The following is a 22,909-nucleotide window of genomic DNA, read 5'->3' on the forward strand; positions in this document are numbered from 1 at the left end:
GTCGCTACATCTGTAAGTGCAAGTTAAAGCTCTACTATGCAAAGCAAAAGCTATTTATCAACAACATCCAGAAATGCCGCCGGCTTCTCTTGGGCCGGAGATCATCTAAGATGGACTGATGCAAAGTTGAAAAGTGTTCTGTGGTCTGACCAGTTCACATTTCAAATTGTTTGTGGAACTTTTCGACATCGTGTCATCCGGACCAAAGGGAAAGCAAACCATCCAGACTGTTATCGGCGCAAAGTTCAAAAGCCAGCATCTGTGATGGTATGGGGGTGCATTAGTGCCCAAGGCATGGGTAACTTACACATCTCTGAAGGCACCATTAATGCTGAAAGGTACATACAGGTTTTGGAACAACATATGCTGCCATCTAAGCACTGTCTTTTTCATGGACGCCCCTGCTTATTTCAGCAATAGAATGCCAAGCCCCATTCAGTACGTGTTACAACAGCGTGGCTTTGTAAAAAAAGAGTGCGGGTACTTTCCTGGCCCGCAGGCAGTCCAGACCTGTCTCCGATCGCGTTAAATACGACAGAGGAGACCCCGGACTGTTGAACGACTGAAGCTCTACATAAAACAAGAATGGGAAAGAATTTCTCTTTCAAAGCTTCAACAATTAGTTTCCTCAGTTCCCAAACGTTTATTGAGTGTTGTTAAAAGAAAAGGTGATGTAACACAGTGGTGAACATGCCCTTTCCCAACTACTTTGGCACGTGTTGCAGCCATGAAATTCTAAGTTAATTATTTGCAAAAAATAAATAAATAAAGTTTATGAGTTTGAACATGAAATATGTTGTCTTTGTAGCATATTCAACTGAATATGGCTTGAAAAGGATTTGCAAATCATTGTATTCTGTTTATATTTACATCTAACACAATTTCCCAACTCATATGGAAACGGGGTTTGTGTGAGCTTTACTTAATCTGCCAAGACACACTGCTGCAACTCAAACAAGTGTTTTTATTTGTAGTTTTGATCATCTGTGGATGAATGTTATTTTCAATTGTCATGTTTTTTTGTTTGTTTTTCAGCTCATGTCCGCTTTATAGACTACGAATATTCCAGTTACAACTACCAGGCCTTCGACATTGGAAACCACTTCAATGAATTTGCAGGTTTGCAAAACTGGATTGAATGACATACTTAATGTACCCTATGGTCTATCCAATACAGTGTTCATTTTGTTGACTAAAAGTGTTCGTCTTAGTTATCGTCAACAACCTACTTTCCCCTGACTAAAATAGGATGATAACTAATCAAAACAAATGCACGTTGACTAAAACAATGACGACACAAATTAACAATTTAGTCAACAAAGAAGCGAAATGAAATTCAGTCATATTTAATTTTGTCTTCAGGCAGGTGAGAGGGATTAGAATCTATCTCCTCATGGTTGCATGTGGGGGAGGAGACCAGGGTGAATCATGGAGGGCATCCAATCAGAAGTACTATCTTTGTAAGGCATGCTGTTTTGATTTCCCACTGGGAGAATAAGACTATTATAACACACCTTAATACAGTATGTCTTCTACACCTGAAAGAAAGAGAGGAGAGCACATATGGATGCACTTTACCAATGCCGAGACATGTTTTAAACCCTGTGGCTGGAGTTTTCCCGTTTAAAAATACAAGCACTTAAAGCGCCGTCTGCAGGCTAATCATCAGTACATCTCCGCAACAGTGAATATGCCGAAGCTAATATTTCGAAATTACTCTTAGTAATTTACCGAATAACTGTTATAGGTAAAGACGGTAGAGCAGGAGCGGGACTGCCTACTTAACGCTATTTTTGTTGTACACCATAGGCGAACTTGTCTGCCAATTTAATCAACAAGATACCTGTGCATTGCATTTATGGATGTCCTCAGTTAATTGTATACCTTGACACACTGTGTGTGTTTGTCTGTTCTGGCAATGCTTACTTAATGGGGACAATGCTCTGTTTACACAGTCACCTTATGGGGACATCTGACGGTATGGGGACAAAAAAACAGGTCCCCTAAAGGGAAACCTTTTTAAATGATAGTCAGATCCATTCTGAAGATGCCTAAGTGATTTCCATCCTTCAATATGTGGTACTTGGAGTTGCAAACAACTTCATTACTACTAAATAGCATTTTCAGTAATGTCACAGAAGATGCAGGATTTGCTTTAACATTTAAAGGGGAACATTATCACCAAACCTATGTAAGTGTCAATATATACCTTGATGTTGCAGAAAAAAGGCCATTTATTTTTTTTAACCGATTTCCGAACTCTAAATGGCTGAATTTTGGCAAATTACACGCCTTTCTGTTTATCGGTCTTTTAGCGATGACGTCAGAATGTGACGTCACCGAGGTAACACACCCGCCATTTTCATTTTCAACACATTACAAACACCGGGTCTCAGCTCTGTTATTTTCCGTTTTTTGGACTATTTTTTGGAACCTTGGAGACATCATGCCTGGTGGGTGTGTTGTCGGAGGGTGTAACAACACTAACAGGGAGGGATTCAAGTTGCACCACTGGCACACCCACCATTTTCATTTTCACATTACAAACACCGGGTCTCAACTCTGTTATTTTCCGTTTTTTCGACTATTTTTTGGAACCTTGGAGACATCATGACTGGTAGGGTGTGTTGTCGGAGGGTGTAACAACACTAACAGGGAGGGATTCAAGTTGCACCACTGGCAAGAAATCTGCCGCCAGACCCCCAATGAATGTGCCAGAGTGTCTTCACATTTGAGCGGCGATGCTAAGACAGACATGGCACAGAGATGTATGGATAACCTGCAGATGCATTTGCAACCATTAAGTCAACCAAATCACAAAGGTGAGTTTTGTTGATGTTCTTGACTTATGTGCTAATCAGACATATTTGGTCACGGCATGACTGCCAGCTAATCAATGCTAACATGCTACGCTAATCGATGCTAACATGCTATTTACGCTAGCTGTATGTACATTTGAAACTAGACACCCACATTTAATGTTAAACAAACACTTACCAATCGACGGATTTAAGTTGCTCCAGTGTCACAAGATGCGAAAGTCCTGATCGTTTGGTCCGCACATTTTACCGGCGATGCTAATAAGGCAGCCATGCTATGGGCCACTTCATTAGGTACACCCACACTATGGCCGAATAGCGTCAATAGCTATTCGCTCAATAGCTTCAATTTCTTCTTCAATTTCGTTTTCGCTATCTGCCTCCATACTCCGACCATCTGTTTCAATACATGCGTAATCTGTTGAATCGCTTAAGCCGCTGAAATCCGAGTCTGAATCTGAGCTAATGTCGCTATATCTTGCTGTGGTAACCGCCATGTTGTTTGTATTGGCAGCACTGTGTGACGTCACAGGGAAATGGACAGTCGCATCGCAAATAGGGGAAATCAAGAACTTTAAAGATTGTTTTAGGGATATTCCAGGACCGTTAAAATTTTTAAAAAAACTTCAAAAAAAACAACAAGCCACTGGGAACTGATTTTTATTGTTTTCAATCCTTTTGAAATTGTGATAATGTTCCCCTTTAAGTGGTGAAACTTCCTATTAGAGGACAGCTGTAGTGCTGTATTCTGAGGATCGTGTCATATATCATTTGAATGTTTTTTTCGAAATGGTCCTCAGTATCCTCGTACAAATTTGTGTGAATAATGCAAAATTTGTTACATTTGGTCCCCATGAACCATATGAACTCTTTTTCCCCAGGGTCCCCAGTAAGAATGATCAGCACATTACGTCATCAATTCGGAGATTTAAAGACGTGTATGAGCTAACTGGGCAGTGGCCATTTTACCTCATTTTTTTTATGCCTCCACAACCTGTACAAAGGGTGGTCCCCACAAATCATGATCGCAATGTTGGTCCCCATTCCAAATGATAACCTGTGTGTGTGTTTGTGTTTGTGTATTTGTATTTGTATTTGTATGTGTGTGGGTGTGTGTGTGTGTGTGTGTGTACATATGTTCTAGATCAGTTGTTCTCAAATGGGGGTACACGCACCCCTGGGGGTACTTGAAGGTATGCCAAGGGGTACGTGAGATGTATTTTTAAATATTGTAAAAATAGCAACATTTAAAAAATCCTTTATAAATATATTTATTGAATAATACTTCAACAAAATATGAATGTAAGTTCATAAACTGTGAAAATAAATCCAACAATGCAATATTCAGTGTTGACAGCTAGATTTTTTGTGGACATGTTCCATAAATATTGATGTTAAAGATTTATTTTTTTGTGAAGAAATGTTTAGAAGTAAGTGGATGAATCCAGATGGATCTCTATTACAATCCCCAAAGAGGGCACTTTAAGTTGATGATTACTTCTATGTGGAGAAATCTGCATTTAGAATCGAATCACTTGTTTATTGTTCAATAAGTTTTTAGTTATTTTTATATCTTTTTTCCACAAATAGTTCAAGAAAAAACTCTAAAAATTAGCAATATTTTGCACTGTTATACAATTTAATAAATCAGAAACTGATGACATAGTGCTGTGTTTGACTTCTTTGTCTCTTTTTTTCAACCAAAAATACTTTGTTCTGATTAGGGGGTACTTGAATTAAAAAAATGTTCACAGGGGGTCACATCACTGAAAAAAGGTTCAGAACCACTGTTCTAGAGCTATAACACTGGTTACTGTATTTAAACAGTATAGTGGCGAATATGCCACACAGTATTGAATAAAACAATTTTTTTTTTCAGTTGACCATCATTTCATATATTATTCAACATTTAAAAAAAAAAAAAAAAAAGCTTAATTTCAGCTAAAATAACACACAGTACGGTTAGTGTGAAATGTACTTAATGATATATTCATGGAGTGCAAGTCTCTTTGTGACTGTTGTTTTGGAGATGCTCTGCAACAACCTTTATAAAGTGGTTTCAAGACAACGTCAAAGATGTGTTACCTTGTACTTTTTATTTTAGCTAATAAAATTTACTGTAACTTTAGTCGACTAAAATGTTAAGGAATTTAGCTGACCTAAACTAAATGATCTTAGATTACTAAAATATGACTAAAATAAAATAGATTTTTGTCAAAAGACTGACTAGAACTACATTAAAAACTGCTGTCAAAAATAATACTGACCCAATAACACCACAGGAGAGGCGGACTATGTCATCTGTTTATTATGAAATGCTTTGGGGCGAAAATGTTATGTAAGATTTCCTTTGATTGAAGTACATTTACTAGAACTTGTGATCAAACTTGGCTTTTATGCTTAAGTTTTTATAAGGTTGGCGGACCGCAATTTCTAATAGCCTTGTGTCGTGTGTGTGTTTGTGTGTGAAATTAGGCATGGCAGAGCTGGATTATGGGTTGTACCCAAGTCGGGAGATTCAGATGGACTGGCTCAAAATCTACCTGCAAGCTTATAAACTTTACACTAAGAAAACTGAGGAGGTCAGTGTCCAAGAGCTTGAGACACTGTACGTGCAGGTCAACAAGTTTGCTTTGGTAAGAAAGACACAATTATTTGCACACATTAAAGGGGACCTATTATGCTAAACCAATTGTTTTCACCTACTGGTACCTGTTTTTGTGTATTTGGGATCTGCATAAATCCCGAAAATTAAACCATGGAGGCGTGGCATAGATATTTATAGATTATTCCTGCCTTCCTCATGCTTCCCTCACACGAGCCGTTTGGAATTTGCTACATTTTTCCCAATTGTGACGTCAGCGGATATCTCCATGCGTGGTATTTATTCACCCGAAAAGCTTTGTGCAAGTCCGCTATTGTAGTCTGACGCTGTAGTCAGTAAGTTCATTCTTTTTCTCTATTCTCTTGTTGTGGGGCAGACTGGCTCATACATGCACATGTATCCTCCGCTTTTGCCATTTCTAATACAATATAGCGTACAGTTTGAACTTCTATCTGTTGGTAGACTCGCTATGTATGCGCTAAAAACTACAACATGAGTTGAGTAGAGCCCCATAAGCCTGGCTTTAATTTTTCGAATTAGTGATTGTACTGCTTAAAAATAAAAAAAGATTACACCTTATGTACGTATGTGTATATGTGTATGTATGTATATATATATATATTAGGGGTGTTGGAAAAAATCGATTGGAATTTGAATCGCTATTTTCACGTTGTGCAATTCAGAATCTATTTTTATCAATCCAACAAAACAATACACAACAATACCATAACAATGCAATCCATGAATTGATAAACGTGGACCCCGACTTAAACAAGTTGAAAAACTTATTGGGGTGTTACCATTTAGTGGTCAGTTGTACGGAAAATGTACTGTACTGTGCAAACTACTAATAAAAGTATCAATCAATCAATCAATCCAATTCCAAAACCAAAGCTGAGCCAGCAACACTCAGAACTGCAATAAACAGAGCAATTGAGAGGAGACACAAACACCACACAGAACAAAACAAAAGTAGTGAAACAAAAATGAATATTATCAACAACAGTATCAATATTCGTTATCATTTCAGCATAGCAGTGATTAAAAATCCCTCACTGACATTATCATTAGACATTTATTGTTCTTTTTTATTATTTTCATAGTGTCACAGTGGCTTACACTTGCATGGCATCTCATAAGCTGGACAACACACTGTGTCCAATGTTTTCACAAAGATAAAATAAGTCATATTTTTGGTTCGTTTAATAGGTAAAACAAATTTACATTATTGCAATCAGTTGATAAAACATTGTCCTTTACAATTATAAAAGCTTTTAAAAAGAAATCTACTACTCTGCTAGCATGTCATCAGACTGGGGTAGATCCTGATGAAATCTATGTATTGAATGAATACAGAATAGTTTTGAATCGGAAAAATATCGTTTTTGAATCGAGAATCGCGTTGAATCCAAAAAATCTATTTAGAATTGAATTGCAACACCAAGAATCGATATTGAATCGAATCGTGGGACATCCAAAGATTCGCAGCCCTAATATATATGCATCTTTCTATTTTTATTATTTTATTTCTGTTTTTTTTTTATTTTATTTCTGTTTATTATTATTAATGTAGTCTTACTTATTTTTTGTTTATTTAATTGATGTATTTGTAGATACTACTTTGTTTTTTGTTTTTTTTGTTTCTTTTTTGGGGGGCGTAGGGGGTATGGTTGGGATGTAAACAAATATTTTGACATTTAGGGCAGACAACATATTAATGATGTATGTAAATATGATGTAATGGATAGAAATCGCTTATGCTGGATGTCAAGAAAAAAACAAAACTACAACGGGGACGGCGTGGCGCAGTGGAAGAGTGGCCGTGCGCAACCCGAGGGGCCCTGGTTCAAATCCCACCTAGTACCAACCTCGTCACGTCCGTTGTGTCCTGAGCAAGACACTTCACGCTTGCTCCTGATGGGTGCTGGTTAGCGCCTTGCATGGCAGCTCCCTCCATCAGTGTGTGAATGTGTGTGTGAATGTGGAAGTAGTGTCAAAGCGCTTTGAGTACCTTGAAAGTAGAAAAGCGCTATACAAGTACAACCCATTTATCATTTATATATAACGCGGGTGACCTGAATAAGACGCTGTCAAAGTGCAGGCATGTAAATAAGAGTGCCAACAAAACAGGTCATTACTGAACAGACAGTCAGAAAGAAGTTTGAAGGTGGTCTATAAAACATAATCTAACCAAAAATCTGACGAAAAAACACCAGTAATTGTTATTTAGACCGAAAGGAAGTGTTTTTAATTTACAAAAAACTCATAATATGTCCCCTTTAACACACACCATATATGTTTGTCACGCAACTGAAATTGAAATGTGTCTTTTTTTTTAAGGCTTCACACTTCTTCTGGGGTTTCTGGGCCCTCATTCAGGCTAAATACTCCTCCATTGACTTTGACTTCCTCGGGTAAGTAAGTGGCTGTCTATGTGTGTTAGGAATGGACATGTGATGCGAAAAAAATCCCAAGCCCGCTTCTATACATTCTGGTATTCACAGAACCGAAGGACAAACTAGTCTTCTTCACTCTGTGAATTTTTTTTTCTGACTTTTGGTATTTCATGCTTGCAAGTTATTTTTTCTCCTTCGACCTGTCTGACTGGGTCTGTAAATTCCACTTTGTCTAACACTCACGCAACCGCATTACACAAAACTAATGTCAAACGATGTATTTTTTAAATGAAATGAAATATTTTACAAATATGATAAAAAAAAGTAACAGTTTCAGTCAGTTGTTTGCAAAAGTCGCGAAAGCCCGGAGAGAATCAGGTGGTAAGGCCAGTGCCATCCCTCACTTTCTTTTTCCCCCAGCTAACGTTAGCATAATCCATAATGTAACACTGCTGCAGCTTCACACACTAGACCATGGGTGTCAAACTCTGGCCCGCCGTGTAATTTCATTTGGCCCTTGAGGCAATATCAAATTAACATTAGAGCTGGCCCGCCGCCGTAGCACCACATTCACCGCTAATACTCATACTCGTCAACCCTCCCAATTTCCCCGGGAGACTCCCGAAGTTCAGTGCCCCTCCCGAATTTCTCCCGATTTCCACCCGGACAATAATATTGGGGGCGGGCCGTAAAAGCACTGCTTTTGGCGTTCTCTACATGTCGCCACGTCCGCTTTTCTTCCATAAAAACAGCGTGCCGGCCCACTCACATAATATATGCGGCTCTTACACACACACACACACAAGTGTATGCAAGGCATACTTGGTCAACAGCCATACAGGTCACACTGAGGGTGGCCATATAAACAACTTTAACACTCTTACAAATATGCGCCACACTGTGAACCCACAGCAAACAAGAATGACAAACACATTTCGGGAGAAAATCCGCACCGTAACACAACATAAACACAACCGGACAAATATCCATAATCCTTTGCATCACTAACTCTTCCGGGACGCTACAATATACACCCCCGCTACCACCAAACCCCGCCCCAACTCAAACCGGCCGCCGAAAAAAGGCATTAAATTTGTGTTTTTATTTTATTTGATATGCCATTGATATTTTTTCATTATTACTATTTGAAACTGGATTTTGCATGTCACTATAAAGTTATATAAGCCTTATTAGGTCAATATTCAATGCAAAACTTGTTTGGGTCCCTATTAAAGGATTAATTTTTCAACCTCGGCCCGCGGCTTTGTTCAGTTTTAAATTTTGTCCCACTCTGTATTTGAGTTTGACACCCCTGCACTAGACCATCAAGGAGGGCGAAGTGAAGGTAATCAATATCGTGCTCTGTGAATCGATATCGCAACATTTTCAAACCGATTAAATCGACTTTTTTTTCCCCAAACCCTTGCTGTGGCTGGTCGGTTGAATTACAAAAATGAATCCAATTAGTGGAAACCTACGCTGAGTTTCTCTCAACTTGTATAGTAGATACAATGGCACCGCGATTTATGAATCTTAACTGCCTAACTAGTAGATACTAACCATCGATTTGGCCAAAGCACAATCTATAAAAGTTTGTGTATTGAAGTAAATTTCTCCATAAACAAATGTAAACATTGATTATGGGTTCCAGCCTTGACTAAAGTCCATATTTTAGTAAAGATTTGTACCCTCTGAACACAATATAAAGCAGTACTGTATATCCAACAAACATACCAAAGGGGTGATGGATCAACTTAATATTTAATAACAAAATCAAAACAACAACTAGTAGAACTGTCCTTCTATGCCAGGGGTAGGGAACCTATGGCTCTAGAGCCAGATGTGGCTCTTTTGATGACTGCATCTGGCTCTCAGATACATCATAGCTGATATTGCTTAACACCAGACCTGGGCAAATTAGGCCCGGGGGCCACATGCGTTATGCTTTTTAATCAGGACCACCGGACATTCCCAAATAATTTTTTCAGATCTTCAAGATGTAAATTGTAGCTGCCGTCATGATGTGCACTCATGTTTTCTAATGACCCTGAATCTTGAACTATACAAAGTGATTCAATGGTTGGAATCTGCTCTTTTGCATGATATACTAGTTACTATGGTGATATAATTAGTTACTATGCTAATCTAATTTGTTACTATGGTAATGTAAGTCACGGCAACTCTGATGAGGGACCAAGCAGTGTGGGTGGGGAGCGTTTCCACAGAGAGCAGTCAACCTGAAATGCAGGGACAGATGCGGAAATACATTTTTACAACAAAGTTCTAAAGCTTAGTGATATATATCAGATATATCAGATTGTAAGTGAGGTTTTTCCTCCCCACTTTCATATTTTGATGTGTTTGTTGCACTTTTGTTGCGTTTTGCTTGATTGTAAAACATGTCGATTGAAAGATGGTGTTGTCAATATTCCTTGTTTTATCATTCATAGTTAATATTGTAAATCCCACATTCTTTATTTTCATGTACATTCTGAGTGTCTCGTTCAGTGAAAAAAATGTAAAATTCCATTCTGTTTTTTAAGAGAGTCTCTCATAACTTTTTTTAGCATTCAATCAGACATTATTGTGAGTTTTTGTATTAGTGTTCCTACAAATCAGATATACCGGCCCCCAGACACATTTTTTTCTCTAAATCTTGGCCCCCGAGTTAAAATAATTGCCCAGACCTGCCTAACACGATTAGTAATAAATAATTCCGCTGGTAATCAGTGTTAAAAATAACGTACAACATATAAAACAGTATCATGCATTTTAATCCATCCATCCGTTTTCTACCGCACCTGTTCAAGAAGTCGCATCAATAGTAAGAAGTATTTTATTTATTATTGGTTAGCTTCAGAATAAAAATGATATAAAAAAAAAAAACTTATTATACTCTAAAAATGTTGGTCTTTCTTAAAAAATGCATGCATTTAGTCGTATTCAGTGTTAAAAGATATGATATGGCTCTCATGGTAATACACTTTAAAATATTTGGCTTTCATGGCTCTCTCAGCCAAAAAAGGTTCCCGACCCCTGTTCTATGCAGTCCCCCTACTGACACGCACACACACTTTCACTAGCCCTGTTGTGCACTTACAGTTTGTCCTTAACTTTTAACAGCCAGGTGGCTACAATGATCAAGAATAAAACATCAAATCCACTTTGGGGGAAAGGCAGTGTCAATAACGCTGTGGATACTTCCTCAATCTTATGCATAAAATGGTAAAAAAAAAAAAGGTAAAACATTGATTGTCCATAGCTTTCTTTGGACTGATATTGAGCTTGCAAATTTAGAAAAGCTGAAAATCACTTAAGAAAGCACACAAAAGAGAAATTAGTGGCAAAGTAGCTAATGGATAAGCTCTGCCACATTGGAAGTGCCGCAATCATATAAAAGGTGGAGGAAACGTTCCTACCCTGAGACAAGGTTTGTATAACAAAGAAAAATGTATGCGATTGGTTGTTTGTAAATAAAAAAGTTTGTACAACGAGGGGTTCATAAATCCAGGTTTGTGTACATTGATCTCAGCATATCAGAGACGATACATTTGCTACAACATGCATTTGTATTTCATTTCCAGCTGCGTTTCAAATCTCCCACGTTTTGATCTGAGACCTGGTTGCTTTGTTGTCTCGCAGGTACGCTGTGTTGCGTTTCAACCAATACTTCAAGATTAAGCCCACAGTGATGGCCTTACAGATTCCAGAGTGACAGGATGGAAGGATGTCTGGGTTCTTCTACTGAGCCCAGCACATTTTCTGGACCATCAAATGTTCTACATGGCACTTTTCTCTTCAGCAAGCCTTAAACTCTCCTTCATTCCTCCTTGAAGTAGCTCAAATGTGTCTAGCTTGAGAGCTTTCTGAGATGAGTGTGGATGTTTGTGTGCGTGTTAAACTTTAAACGCCGGTTTGTCCTCTTTCCAGGCGACTGAGCCCAGTGCAGAGTCTTGAGTTTGGGAGACATCTCACTGGCTATTTGCTGTCACTTCCTGGTAGTCAAATCCACTGGAGAAGTTCCTCTGATTGGTTTGATGCTAATTGCAACAAACATCAATACAGATTTTCCACTGAAAGGTACTCAGACCAATGCCAGTGGAAAAGTGTTGTGTAGCATCTTTAGTGCTGAATGCACTTTGATCCAGTGCCTCAGCAGCTATTAAGAAGTAGTGGAAACTGAACGGTTACATTTGTGTGGGATTTCTCAGACTCAAGACGAGAGTCTGTGTGGTGACACTGGTTCAGGTGTCATCCGTTACCTCCTCTCTGGTGCTCTTAGCAGTTTAAGCTGAACTGCTGTTGCTTGTCACTGTCGGGTTTTTCCTTGAATTTTGGGAATATGGAAGAGAAAATAGTTTATTTGCTTATTTATTTCAGGACTAAATGGATTGTTCAACATCTCAGGTTCAGTTTTGGGATGCACTAGGTTTGATTGGACTTATCCGACCCTCACGACCCCTTGCTTCCTTCCACACCTTCTTGACTTTTATGGTCGCTTTGAGCCGCTTTGTTGAACTTTCCATCTAAACTTTCCATGGAAAATCTCCACCTCTTTCACTTTGACTTCATGTCCTTTCCATACTCAAACCCCAAAATGCTGTCAACCTTTTGACTTGATCACAGACACGTTTGAATAATGACTCCAAGTCAGGTGGATTTTGAATGCAATCAGCAGGAAAAATACAGTATGATTGGGAAAAAACACAAATTTGTCAATTTTGAATCGTGACTGCTTTTTGTTTTATGGTCGGTTTCCTCATTAATGTGAATTTTTTTTTTCTTTTTCTTTCATTCCAAACCTAAGAAAGGGACAGTTACCGGATTTCCAGAAAACTAAACCGTTGAGTACAGGTGAAATATAAAAGATTACAATGTTGTGTAAAAGTCCATTCATGTAAAAATTTGACTTCAAATGTTAAAATGTGCGATAAACTCATTAAATGCAAAGTGAAGTATGTCAAGCTTTTCACCAGCAGGAACAAGACATTGAAACAACGTTTCAAACAACTCAAAACTTAACATTGGATCAACATGCTTTTTGTCCACGTTTCCAAGTTGGGTTCTGATGGTGAGTTGACTGTTGAATTTTGGTCTTTTGCTCACCAGTATTCAATAACACAAAGACAAAGTTGAAATAACATGCTTTTTGACAATGTTTATTTAATGTCAGGTTGAGACTTTAAATTGAACATTGACATTTGGTTCTTCCCGACCAACAACGTCAATCCAACGTTGAACATCAGCATTGTCTCAATTTACAAATACAACTATTTTGCAGTGTTGTTTCAAAGTCAGTTTTAAAGGACATGTACCGTATTTTTGGACTACAAGTTGCGTTTTTTTTCATAGTTTGCTCAGGGGGGACTTATGTGTGAAATTATTAACACATTACCGTAAAATATCAAATAATATTATTTAGCTCATTCACGTAAGAGACTAGACGTATAAGATTTCATGGGATTTATCGATTAGGAGTGGCAGATTGTTTTGTAAACGTATAGCATGTTTTATATATTATAACCCACTCAGTGGCCTAGTGGTTAGAGTGGCCGCCCTGAGATGGGTAGGTCGTGAGTTCAAATCCCGGCCGAGTCATACCAAAGACTATAAAAAAGGGACCCATAACCTCCCTGCTTGGCACTCAGCATCAAGGGTTGGAATTGGGGGTTAAATCACCATAAATGACTGCCAGGCGTGGCACCGCTGCTGCCCACTGCTCCCCTCACCTCCCAGCTGGTGATCAATGCAGAGGACAAATTTCACCACACCAAGTGTGTGTGTGACAATCATTAGTACTTTAACTTTATAGTTATTTGACTGACTCTTACCATAATATGTTAGGTTAACATAGCAGGCAGGTTCTTAGTTGGTTATTTATGCCTCATATAACCTACACTTATTCAGCCTGTTGTTCACTATTCTTTATTTAATTTAATTTGCCTTTCAAATGTCTATTCTTGGTGTTGGGTTTTATCAAAGAGATTTCCCCCAAAAATGCGACTTATACTCCAGTGCGACTTATATATATATATGTATATATATATATATATATATATATATATATATATATATATATATATATATATATATATATATATATATATATTTTTTTTTTTTTTTCCTTCTTTATTATGCATTTTCGGCAGGTGTGACTTATACTCTGGAGCGACTTATGTTCTGAAAAATATGGTATGTATAATCAACGCTGTATCAATGTCTTGTGCCTGCTGGGTTAATTTTTTTTTTTTTAATCATTTTGATGATCATCGTTTACAGTTTTGACAACCCACAATTTTCAATTTGAGTTTTTTCCAAATTATAAGCCATAATCATTCAAATTAAATCAAACAAAGTCTTGAAATATCTTGAGTTGCATGTTATGAGCTTATGTCATATATTAGTACCATTTTGTAAACTTAATTGCTGGTATGAACGAACCATTACTCGATATTCTTTTTTTTTTTTTTTGTTTCACCTGTATCCGATTAATTTAATCAATTATTAAATTTTTGTTCACTCTTGTTATTTTGGGTTAAAACTAACCCTAGTATAGTTTTTATGCGGGTGCAGTTGGTTGGAAGCGTGAACCAGGGACCAGACATAACGAGAGATCATTCTCAGTACGCTTGCTTTATACTTTTTCTGAACTCCAACCGAGCCCCACAAAATCGATGGCTAATATATTTTTGATCCAGACCAGAAAAGTAGTGTGAATGCACCCGGTAGCACATCTAAAAATAACCATCACACCACAATTACACAATTAATTAATTGACATCTCTGTTGTTCTAATTTTTTGAAAGCAATCTCAAATCCCTCTGCATCAACTCTGTGACCATTTCCCAATCCCGAGAAGTTTTTTTCTGAGTACAGAAAGTAAAACGAGCTCAACTATTGGATATGAGAAGACAATACACTCAAAGAAGGAGAGGCATCACACTCTTATTGAGCTTTAACCCTCAGCTCTGAACTTCTAATGGACCGAGTTGAATAATTTACCAGGTGAGCTTCAGTTCCTCACTCCTGTATCACAGGAAATATAAAAGTTATTGACCCAAGGTAACTAGCTACAGGATTTTTTCTTGGTAACCTGCTAAGTTTTGCAGACAAATAAAACATATTAAAAGATCATGCTTTTGCACTAAACAATGTTTATCACTGATATAAAGGGGCTTGCAAAAGTATTCACTCATCTTGAACCTGTCCATTTTTTGTCACATTACAACTTATCTATCAATCCATTTTCTACCATTTGTCCCTCTCGGGGTCACAAGGACAAGCATGAATATATTTTATGTGAAAGACCAACATAAAATAGTATACCATTTGAAAATGAAAGAAAATAATACGGTATGGCTTTTTTTTTTTTTTTACAAAGACAATTTTCGCACCTGTAGTGACAGAAATGTTTGGCCATTCTTATTTGCTAAAAAGCTCAAGTCAGATTAGATAGAGAGCATTCGTGAAAAACAGTTTTCAGATCTTGCCACATATTTTCATTTGGTTTAGGTCTGGACTTTGACTGGGCCATTCTAATACATGAATGTTTTGTTTTAAACCATTCCCTTGTAGACCTCCATTTAGATGAACATCCACCCCAGTCTCAAGTATTCTGCAGACTCCATTCAATCAATCAAAGTTTATTTATGTAGCCCTTAATCACAAATGCCTCAAAGGGCTACATAAACCACAACAACATCCACTGCTCTGATCCCATATCAGGGCAAGAAAAAAACTTAAGCCAAAGGGAACAATGAGAAGCCTTGGTAGGGACCACAGATGTGGGGCTTCCACTGAGGTAGTATCTCTAACTGGAGCCCGACTAGAAAATACTCTTGCAGGCTCTGGGAATCACTAATAAACCGGAGTTCTTAGAAAGCAGATTTCTGGCCGGGACATATGGTACACTACAATCAGATAGGATGGAGCTAGACCGTTAATTATTTTTTACGCAAGTCGTAAAACCATAAAGTCACATCTTAAGTGCACAGGAAGCCAGTGCAGGCGAGCCAGTATAGGTATATATGTATGTATATATGTATATAAAGGTATATACAGTATAGGTATATATGTATGTATATATGTATATAAAGGTATATACAGTATAGGTATATATGTATGTATATATGTATATAAAGGTATATACAGTATAGGTATATATGTATGTATATATGTATATAAAGGTATATACAGTATAGGTATATATGTATGTATATATGTATATAAAGTTATATACAGTGTAGGTATATATGTATGTATATATGTATATAAAGGTATACATAGTATAGGTATATATGTATGTATATATGTATATAAAGGTATATACAGTACAGGCGTAATACGATCAAACTTTCTTGTTCTTGTCAAAAGTCTAGCAGCCGCATTTTTTACCAACTGAAATATTTTTATGTTAGACAAAGGGAGACCTGAAAATAATACGTTGCTTACAAAATGTAACAAATACATGAATAATGATCTCAGCGTCGTAGTGGACAAAATGGGACGGATTTTAGCGATATTACCGAGATGGAAGAAGGCTGTTGTAGTAACAATCTCCAAACAGGTTTTCTTCCAAGATTTCCTTGTATTTAGCTCCATCCATCTTCCCATCATCTATGACCATTTTCCCTGTCTCTGCTAAAAAGAAACATCCCCACAGCATGATGCTGCCACCACCATTATTGACAGTAGGGATGGTGTGTTCAGAGGTATGTGCAGGGTTGGTTTTCTGCCACACATTTTGCTTTGTTTTTTTCAGTCAGTTCAATTTTGGTCTGGTGTGACCAAAGCAGCTTCTCCCACAGGTGTGCCGTGTCCCCAACATGGCTTCTGGCAAACCTCTTGTGGTTTTATTTAAACAACAGCTTTCTTCTTGCCACTCTTACATTAAAAAAAACACATCTGCACAGTGCACGACTAATAGATGTCCTCTGGACAGATTCCCCTACCTGAGGGGTGGATCACTGCAATTGGTTCAGAGTCACCGTGGGTCACTTGGCTTTATTTCTGATCAGTGCTCTCCTTGTTCGGTCTGTAAGTTTAGGTGGATGGTCTTGTCTTGTAGGAAGTCTACCATGATGGAAACCTTTTTATAGCCTAAGCCTGTTTTAAACTTCTCCACAACTCTATGTCTAACCTGTTCTGTGTGTTCCTTGGACTTCATAATGCTGTATGCGCTCCAAAATTCTCTGAACCAACCTCTGAGGCTGTGACACAGCAGCTGTACTTGAAAAGCGCTATATAAATATATAATTCACTTCACTACTGAGAAGAGATTGCAGACGTGTGGACTGTTTTGATTCATCAGCAACCGTCAGGCAACTTTTGAAGGCAATTAGAGAAACTGGGACTGAGTACTTTTGTCTGAGTACTGATGCACATTCTGTGTTGATCTTTCACATGAAATTCCAATACAATCTGTTTGTGTTTGTAATGTGACAAATCATGGGAAAGTTTTGCAAGCCAATAATTCACAGCAAATTGGATTCGTTGATTTAGAATATTTTAGAGTAAGTTTGTGTCATCAGTTTGGTTCAGTCCAAATTTAAATGAAGTCATATTTAACCTTCTGGTTACATTCAATTTTAATCGTCTTTTTTTGCTAGAACTTCAGTCCAAAACCAAAATATTAAACATGTATGTTTATTTATTTACCCTTTTGAAGGCCTATTGATCGGCCAATGACTTAGGTTTAAAGGGAACATTATCAGCAGACCTATGCAAGCGTCAATATATACCTTGATGGTGCAGAAAAAAGACCATCTATTTTTTTAACCGATTTCCGAACTCTAAATGGGTGAATTTTGGCAAATTAAACGCCTTTCTGTTTATCGCTCTGGAGGGGGTGACGTCAGAATGTGACGTCGCCGAGGTAATACAGCCGCCATTTTCATTTTCAACACATTGTAAACATTGGGTCTCAGCTCTGTTATTTTCCGTTTTTTCGACTATTTTTTGGGACCTTGGAGACATCATGTCTCTACGGTGTTTTGTTGGAGGGTGTAACAACACTAACAGGGAGGGATTCAAGTTGCACCACTGGCAAGAAATCTGCCGCCAGACCCCCATTGAATGTACCAGAGTGTCTCCACATTTGACCGGCGATACTAAGACAGACATGGCACAGAGATGTATGGATAACCTGCAGCAGATGCATTTGCAACCATTAAGTCAACCAAATCACAAAGATGAGTTTTGTTGTTGACTTATGTGCTAATCAGACATATTTGGTTGCGGCGTGACTGCCAGCTAATCGATGCTAACATGCCATTTACCGCGATGACAGACATGGCACAGAGATGTATGGATAACCTGCAGATGCATTTGTAACGATAAATTCAACGAAATCACAAAGGTGAGTTTTGTTGATGTTGTTGACTTATGTGCTAATCAGACATATTTGGTCGCGGTGTGACTGCTAGCTAATCGATGCTAACATGCTATGCTAATCGACGCTAACATGCTATTTACCGGCGGTGCTAAAGCAGACATGGCACAGAGATGTATGGATAACCTGCAGATGCATTTGTAACGATAAAGTCACAGAAATCACAAAAGTGAGTTTTGTTGATGTTGACTGCCAGCTAATCGATGCTAACATGCTATTTACCGGCGGTGCTAAAGCAGACATGTCACAGAGATGTATGGATAACCTGCAGATGCATTTGCAACTATATTATGTTTCCTTCCACCCACATTTAATGCGAAACAAACACTTACCAATCGACGGATTTAAGTTGCTCCAGTGTCAAAAGATGCGAAAGTCCTGATCGTTTGGTCCGCACATTTTACCGGCGATGCTAACGCAGCTATTCGGCCATGCTATGGCTATGAATAGCGTCAATAGCTATTTGCTCAATAGTTTCAGTTTCTTCTTCAATACTTTCATACTCCAACCATCTGTTTCAATACATGCGTAATCTGTTGAATCGCTTAAGTCGCTGAAATCCGAGTTTGAATCCGAGCTAATGTCGCTATATCTTGCTGTGCTATTCCCATTGTTTGTTTACATTGGCAGCACTGTGTGACGTCACAGGGAAATGGATAGTGGCATCGTAAATAGCGAAAATCAAGCACTTTAAAGCTTTTTTTTAGGGATATTCGGAGACCGGTAAAATTTTGAAAAAAACTTCAAAAAATACAACATGCCACTAGGAACTGATTTTTATTGTTTTTAACTCTTTTGAAATTGTGATAATGTTCCCCTTTAAATGAGGGAAACAACTCATGCTAGACCAATGTTTACTCGTGTAAAACATTGGAATCAGTTGATTACAGTTCCTTCAAAAAATTACAATAACTTTTGATGTTTGGTATTTTTGTTTAGAACTGAAGTTGACAGACATATGATCAAAAATGTATTGAAATAAATCTAAAATGTTTTAATGCCTTCTGTAAAATGGACATTCGTGTCCGTTTGGTTTTGGAATTCTGTGCAATAACTGCCAGTGTATCATTCACCTGTGACAGGATTGGGCATGACCATTTTAACTAACAAGAAAGTAACACTCATGAAAATTCAGGTTTAATGAATTAACAACCAAAACTACGATATATTACATGTAATTATTATATCGAAGATTTAACATCGCTTTTATTGAAGACTCTTCGACAAATACTTTGACGAGCAGAGAGGGTGGAGCCAAGCTGACACTTGGTACTTTGCCACGAGTCCTTTTGGTAAAATTTTTTTTTGCATCATTGCTCAGTTAATAAAAAGCACAGACTAACTCACCAAAGATTGAATTCTGTGTTTAGGGACTCGATTCCTTGGAATGTTTGGTGAGAAAATGGACTACTTTATGTGCAATGTTTGGCCGTCCAATAACAGACGGCATATGAAAGCTGCAGCAAAATTGTGCACGGGGAAGAAAGGTACACTGTATATTTTCCTTCTTTTACATCAACTATCATCACGTTTTTGGATGGTTAAAAAAAAACATTTATAAGTCATTGTCTTTTTGGTACATTTTGAGATTCGTTAAAAACCCAGATTTGGTGAATTTGACAACTTGTTTGTACACTGGCAGAATGTCACTAATGGTTAGCGTGTGTGTTTGCTTTTGATGTGATGACTCTGACTTGATTTTTAAGAATCACTGTACAGACAAAGGATTTTTCCTTAATCTGTTATTTTACTTTTTTGGTAAAATGCTTTGCCTTGACATGTAGATAGTTGTTTACTAGACATGTTGCAGGCTTGTACATGATAAATGTACCTAATGTCCGTGCTGCTGCGTTAAAAAAATGGAAGTAAAATAGCGTCTAAAAACCGGTGAAAATGTTTCTGTAAATATCCTACAAGTGATCCTTCACATGCCTCTAGGACTTGCAAAATGTATTTAACAATCGATTGCTGTTACTTATTAATATATAGAAATTAAAACACTTTACAAGTGTGTCTGTCATTTTAAGCCTTCCAAACATCTTTTTTTCCTGCATTACTTATAATAAAACATTGCATTTTGAAACGCTGTCGGTTTGAGTGACTCACGTAGTAACAATGCACCTGGCCTCCTGGCACAAGTCGTCACCTAGTTTGGAAAACTCAACTTTTTATACACCTTTCTGAGCTGTCACCTTATCCTGGTAGAGGACTTTGCCCTTATTAACCTTGGAGCTATTTTGTCTTGGGTCTCCCAAGACTAACAGTTCTTAGATGAGGGATCAGACAAAGAGCAACTCAAAGATCTTTATGAAGAAAAAAGAACGAGGACTCAGAGTTCTTTCGCCCAGAAGCGGGTCACCGGGGCCCCCTTCTGATGCCGGGCTCGATGGCGAGGGCTTGGTGGCTTGTCCCCATGGTGCCCGGCCGGTCACAGCCCGAAGAGGCAACCTGGACCCCCCTCAAATGGGCTCACCACTCACAGAGGGGGCCTAGAGGTCGGGTGCAGGCAGGGCACTTGGTGGTCCGATCCTCTGCTGCATAGGCTAGCTCTTGGGATGCGGAATGTCATCTCGTTTTGGGGAAAAGAGCCTGAGCTAGTGCGCGAGGTGGAGAAGTTCCGGCTAGATATAGTCAGACTCCCTTCGACGCACAGCAAGGGCTGTAACCAGTTTCTCGAGAGGGCTGGACTCTCACTCTGGCGTTGCATGCAGTGAGAGACAACGGGCTGGGGTAGCAGTTCTTGGTGCCCCCCCGGCTCAAAGCCTGCACATTGGAGTTTAAAGGGGAACATTATCAGCAGACCTATGTAAGCGTCAATATATACCTTGATGGTGCAGGAAAAAGAACATCTATTTTTTAACCGATTTCCGAACTCTAAATGGGTGAATGTTGGGGAATTAAATATTGCTCTGGTGGCAATGACGTCAGAACGTGACGTCACCAAGGTAATACTGCCGCCATTTTCATTTTCTACACATTACACACAGGTCTTAGCTCTGTTATTTTCCGTCCTTTCGACTATTGTTTGGAACCTTGGAGACATCATGCCTGGTGGGTGTGTTGTCGGAGGGTGTAACAACACTAACAGGGAGGGATTCAAGTTGCACCACTGGCCCAAAGATGCGAAAATGTCTGCCGCCAGACCCCCATTGAATGTACCAAAGTGTCTTCACATTTGACCGGCGATGCTAAGACAGACATGGACCCCGACTTAAACAAGTTGAAAAACTTATTCGGGTGTCACCATTTAGTGGTCAATTGTACGGAATATGTACTGTACTGTGCAATCTACTAATAAAAGTATCAATCAATCAATCAAAACATGGCACAGAGATGTATGGATAACCTGCAGATGCATTTGCAACCATTAAGTCAACCATTTGCAACCATTAAGTCAATGAAATCACAAAGATGAGTTTTGTTGTTGACTTATGTGCTAATCAGACATATTTGGTTGCGGCGTGACTGCCAGCTAATCGATGCTAACATGCTACGCTAATTGATGCTAGCATACTATTTACCGGCGATGACGGACATGGCACAGAGATGTATGGATAACCTGCAGATGCATTTGCAATCATAAAGTCAACAAAATCACAAAGGTGAGTTTTGTTGATGTTGACTTATGTGCTAATCAGACATATTGGGTCGCGGCGTGACTGCCAGCTAATCGATGCTAACATGCTATTTACCGGCGGTGCTAAAGCAGACATGGTACAGAGATGTATGGATAACCTGCAGATGCATTTGCAACTATATTACGTTTCCTTCCACCCACATTTAATGCGAAACAAACACTTACCAATCGACGGATTTAAGTTGCTCCAGTGTCACAAGATGCGAAAGTCCTGATCGTTTGGTCCGCACATTTTACCGGCGATGCTAATGCAGCTATTCAGCCATGGTATGGCTATGAATAGCGTCAATAGCTATTCGCTCAATAGCTTCAGTTTCTTCTTCAATACTTTCATACTCCAACCATCCGTTTCAATACATGCGTAATCTGTTGAATCGCTTAAGCCGCTGAAATCCGAGTTTGAATCCGAGCTAATGTCGCTATATCTTGCTGTGGTATTCCCATTGTTTGTTTACATTGGCAGCACTGTGTGACGTCACAGGGAAATGGATAGTGGTTTCGAAAATAAGGCACTTTAAAGCTTTATTTAGGGATATTCCGAGACCGGTAACATTTTGAAAAAAAATTCAAAAAATACAACAAGCCACTGGGAACTGATTTTTATTGTTTTTGACCCTTTTGAAATTGTGATAATGTTCCCCTTTAACCCGGTAGACGAGAGGGTAGCTTTCCTCTGGCTTTGGGTGGGGGGGACAGGTCCTGACTGTTGTTTGTGCTTACTCACCAAACAGCAGCTTAGAGTACACACCCTATTTGGATTCACTCGACGGAGTACTGGAGAGTGCTCCCTCAGACGATTCCCTTGTTCCCTTGACCATGAAACCTGGAGAGGCGAGATTGGGAAGAAAGGCCGCCCAGATCTGAACCCAACAGGTGTTTTGTTACTGGACTTTTGTGCTCGCCACTGATTGTCCATAACGAACACAATGTTCAAAAATAAGGGTGTCCATATGTGCACTTGGCACCAGGACACCCTAGTCCGCAGTTCGATGATCGACTTTGTAGTTGTGTCTTTGGATTTGAAGTTTCATGATTTGGACTCTCAGGTGAAGAGAGAGGCAG

General features: G+C 38.6%; 1 protein-coding gene and 1 long non-coding RNA gene across 3 annotated transcripts in view; both read left to right on the forward strand.

Annotated features, from left to right (window-relative positions):
• etnk2 (ethanolamine kinase 2) overlaps positions 1-12,531 on the forward strand; it is a 35,667-nt gene extending 23,136 nt beyond the window's left edge. For both annotated transcript variants that reach the window (XM_061875515.1, XM_061875514.1), the window contains 4 exons: positions 1,036-1,119; positions 5,295-5,455; positions 7,765-7,838; positions 11,463-12,531. In XM_061875515.1, the coding sequence (XP_061731499.1) occupies positions 1,036-1,119; positions 5,295-5,455; positions 7,765-7,838; positions 11,463-11,535 (392 nt within the window). In that variant the 3' untranslated portion in view covers positions 11,536-12,531. The remainder of the gene's footprint in view (positions 1-1,035; positions 1,120-5,294; positions 5,456-7,764; positions 7,839-11,462) is intronic.
• Positions 12,532-13,941: 1,410 nt separating this feature from the next.
• On the forward strand, positions 13,942-20,293 carry LOC133535574 (uncharacterized). The gene is made up of 2 exons (XR_009802249.1): positions 13,942-19,502; positions 19,581-20,293. It is a non-coding gene; the product is annotated as an uncharacterized LOC133535574 (long non-coding RNA).
• Positions 20,294-22,909: the final 2,616 nt, after the last annotated feature.

Source organism: Nerophis ophidion, linkage group LG16 (assembly GCF_033978795.1).
Source record: "Nerophis ophidion isolate RoL-2023_Sa linkage group LG16, RoL_Noph_v1.0, whole genome shotgun sequence".
NCBI lineage: Eukaryota > Metazoa > Chordata > Actinopteri > Syngnathiformes > Syngnathidae > Nerophis > Nerophis ophidion.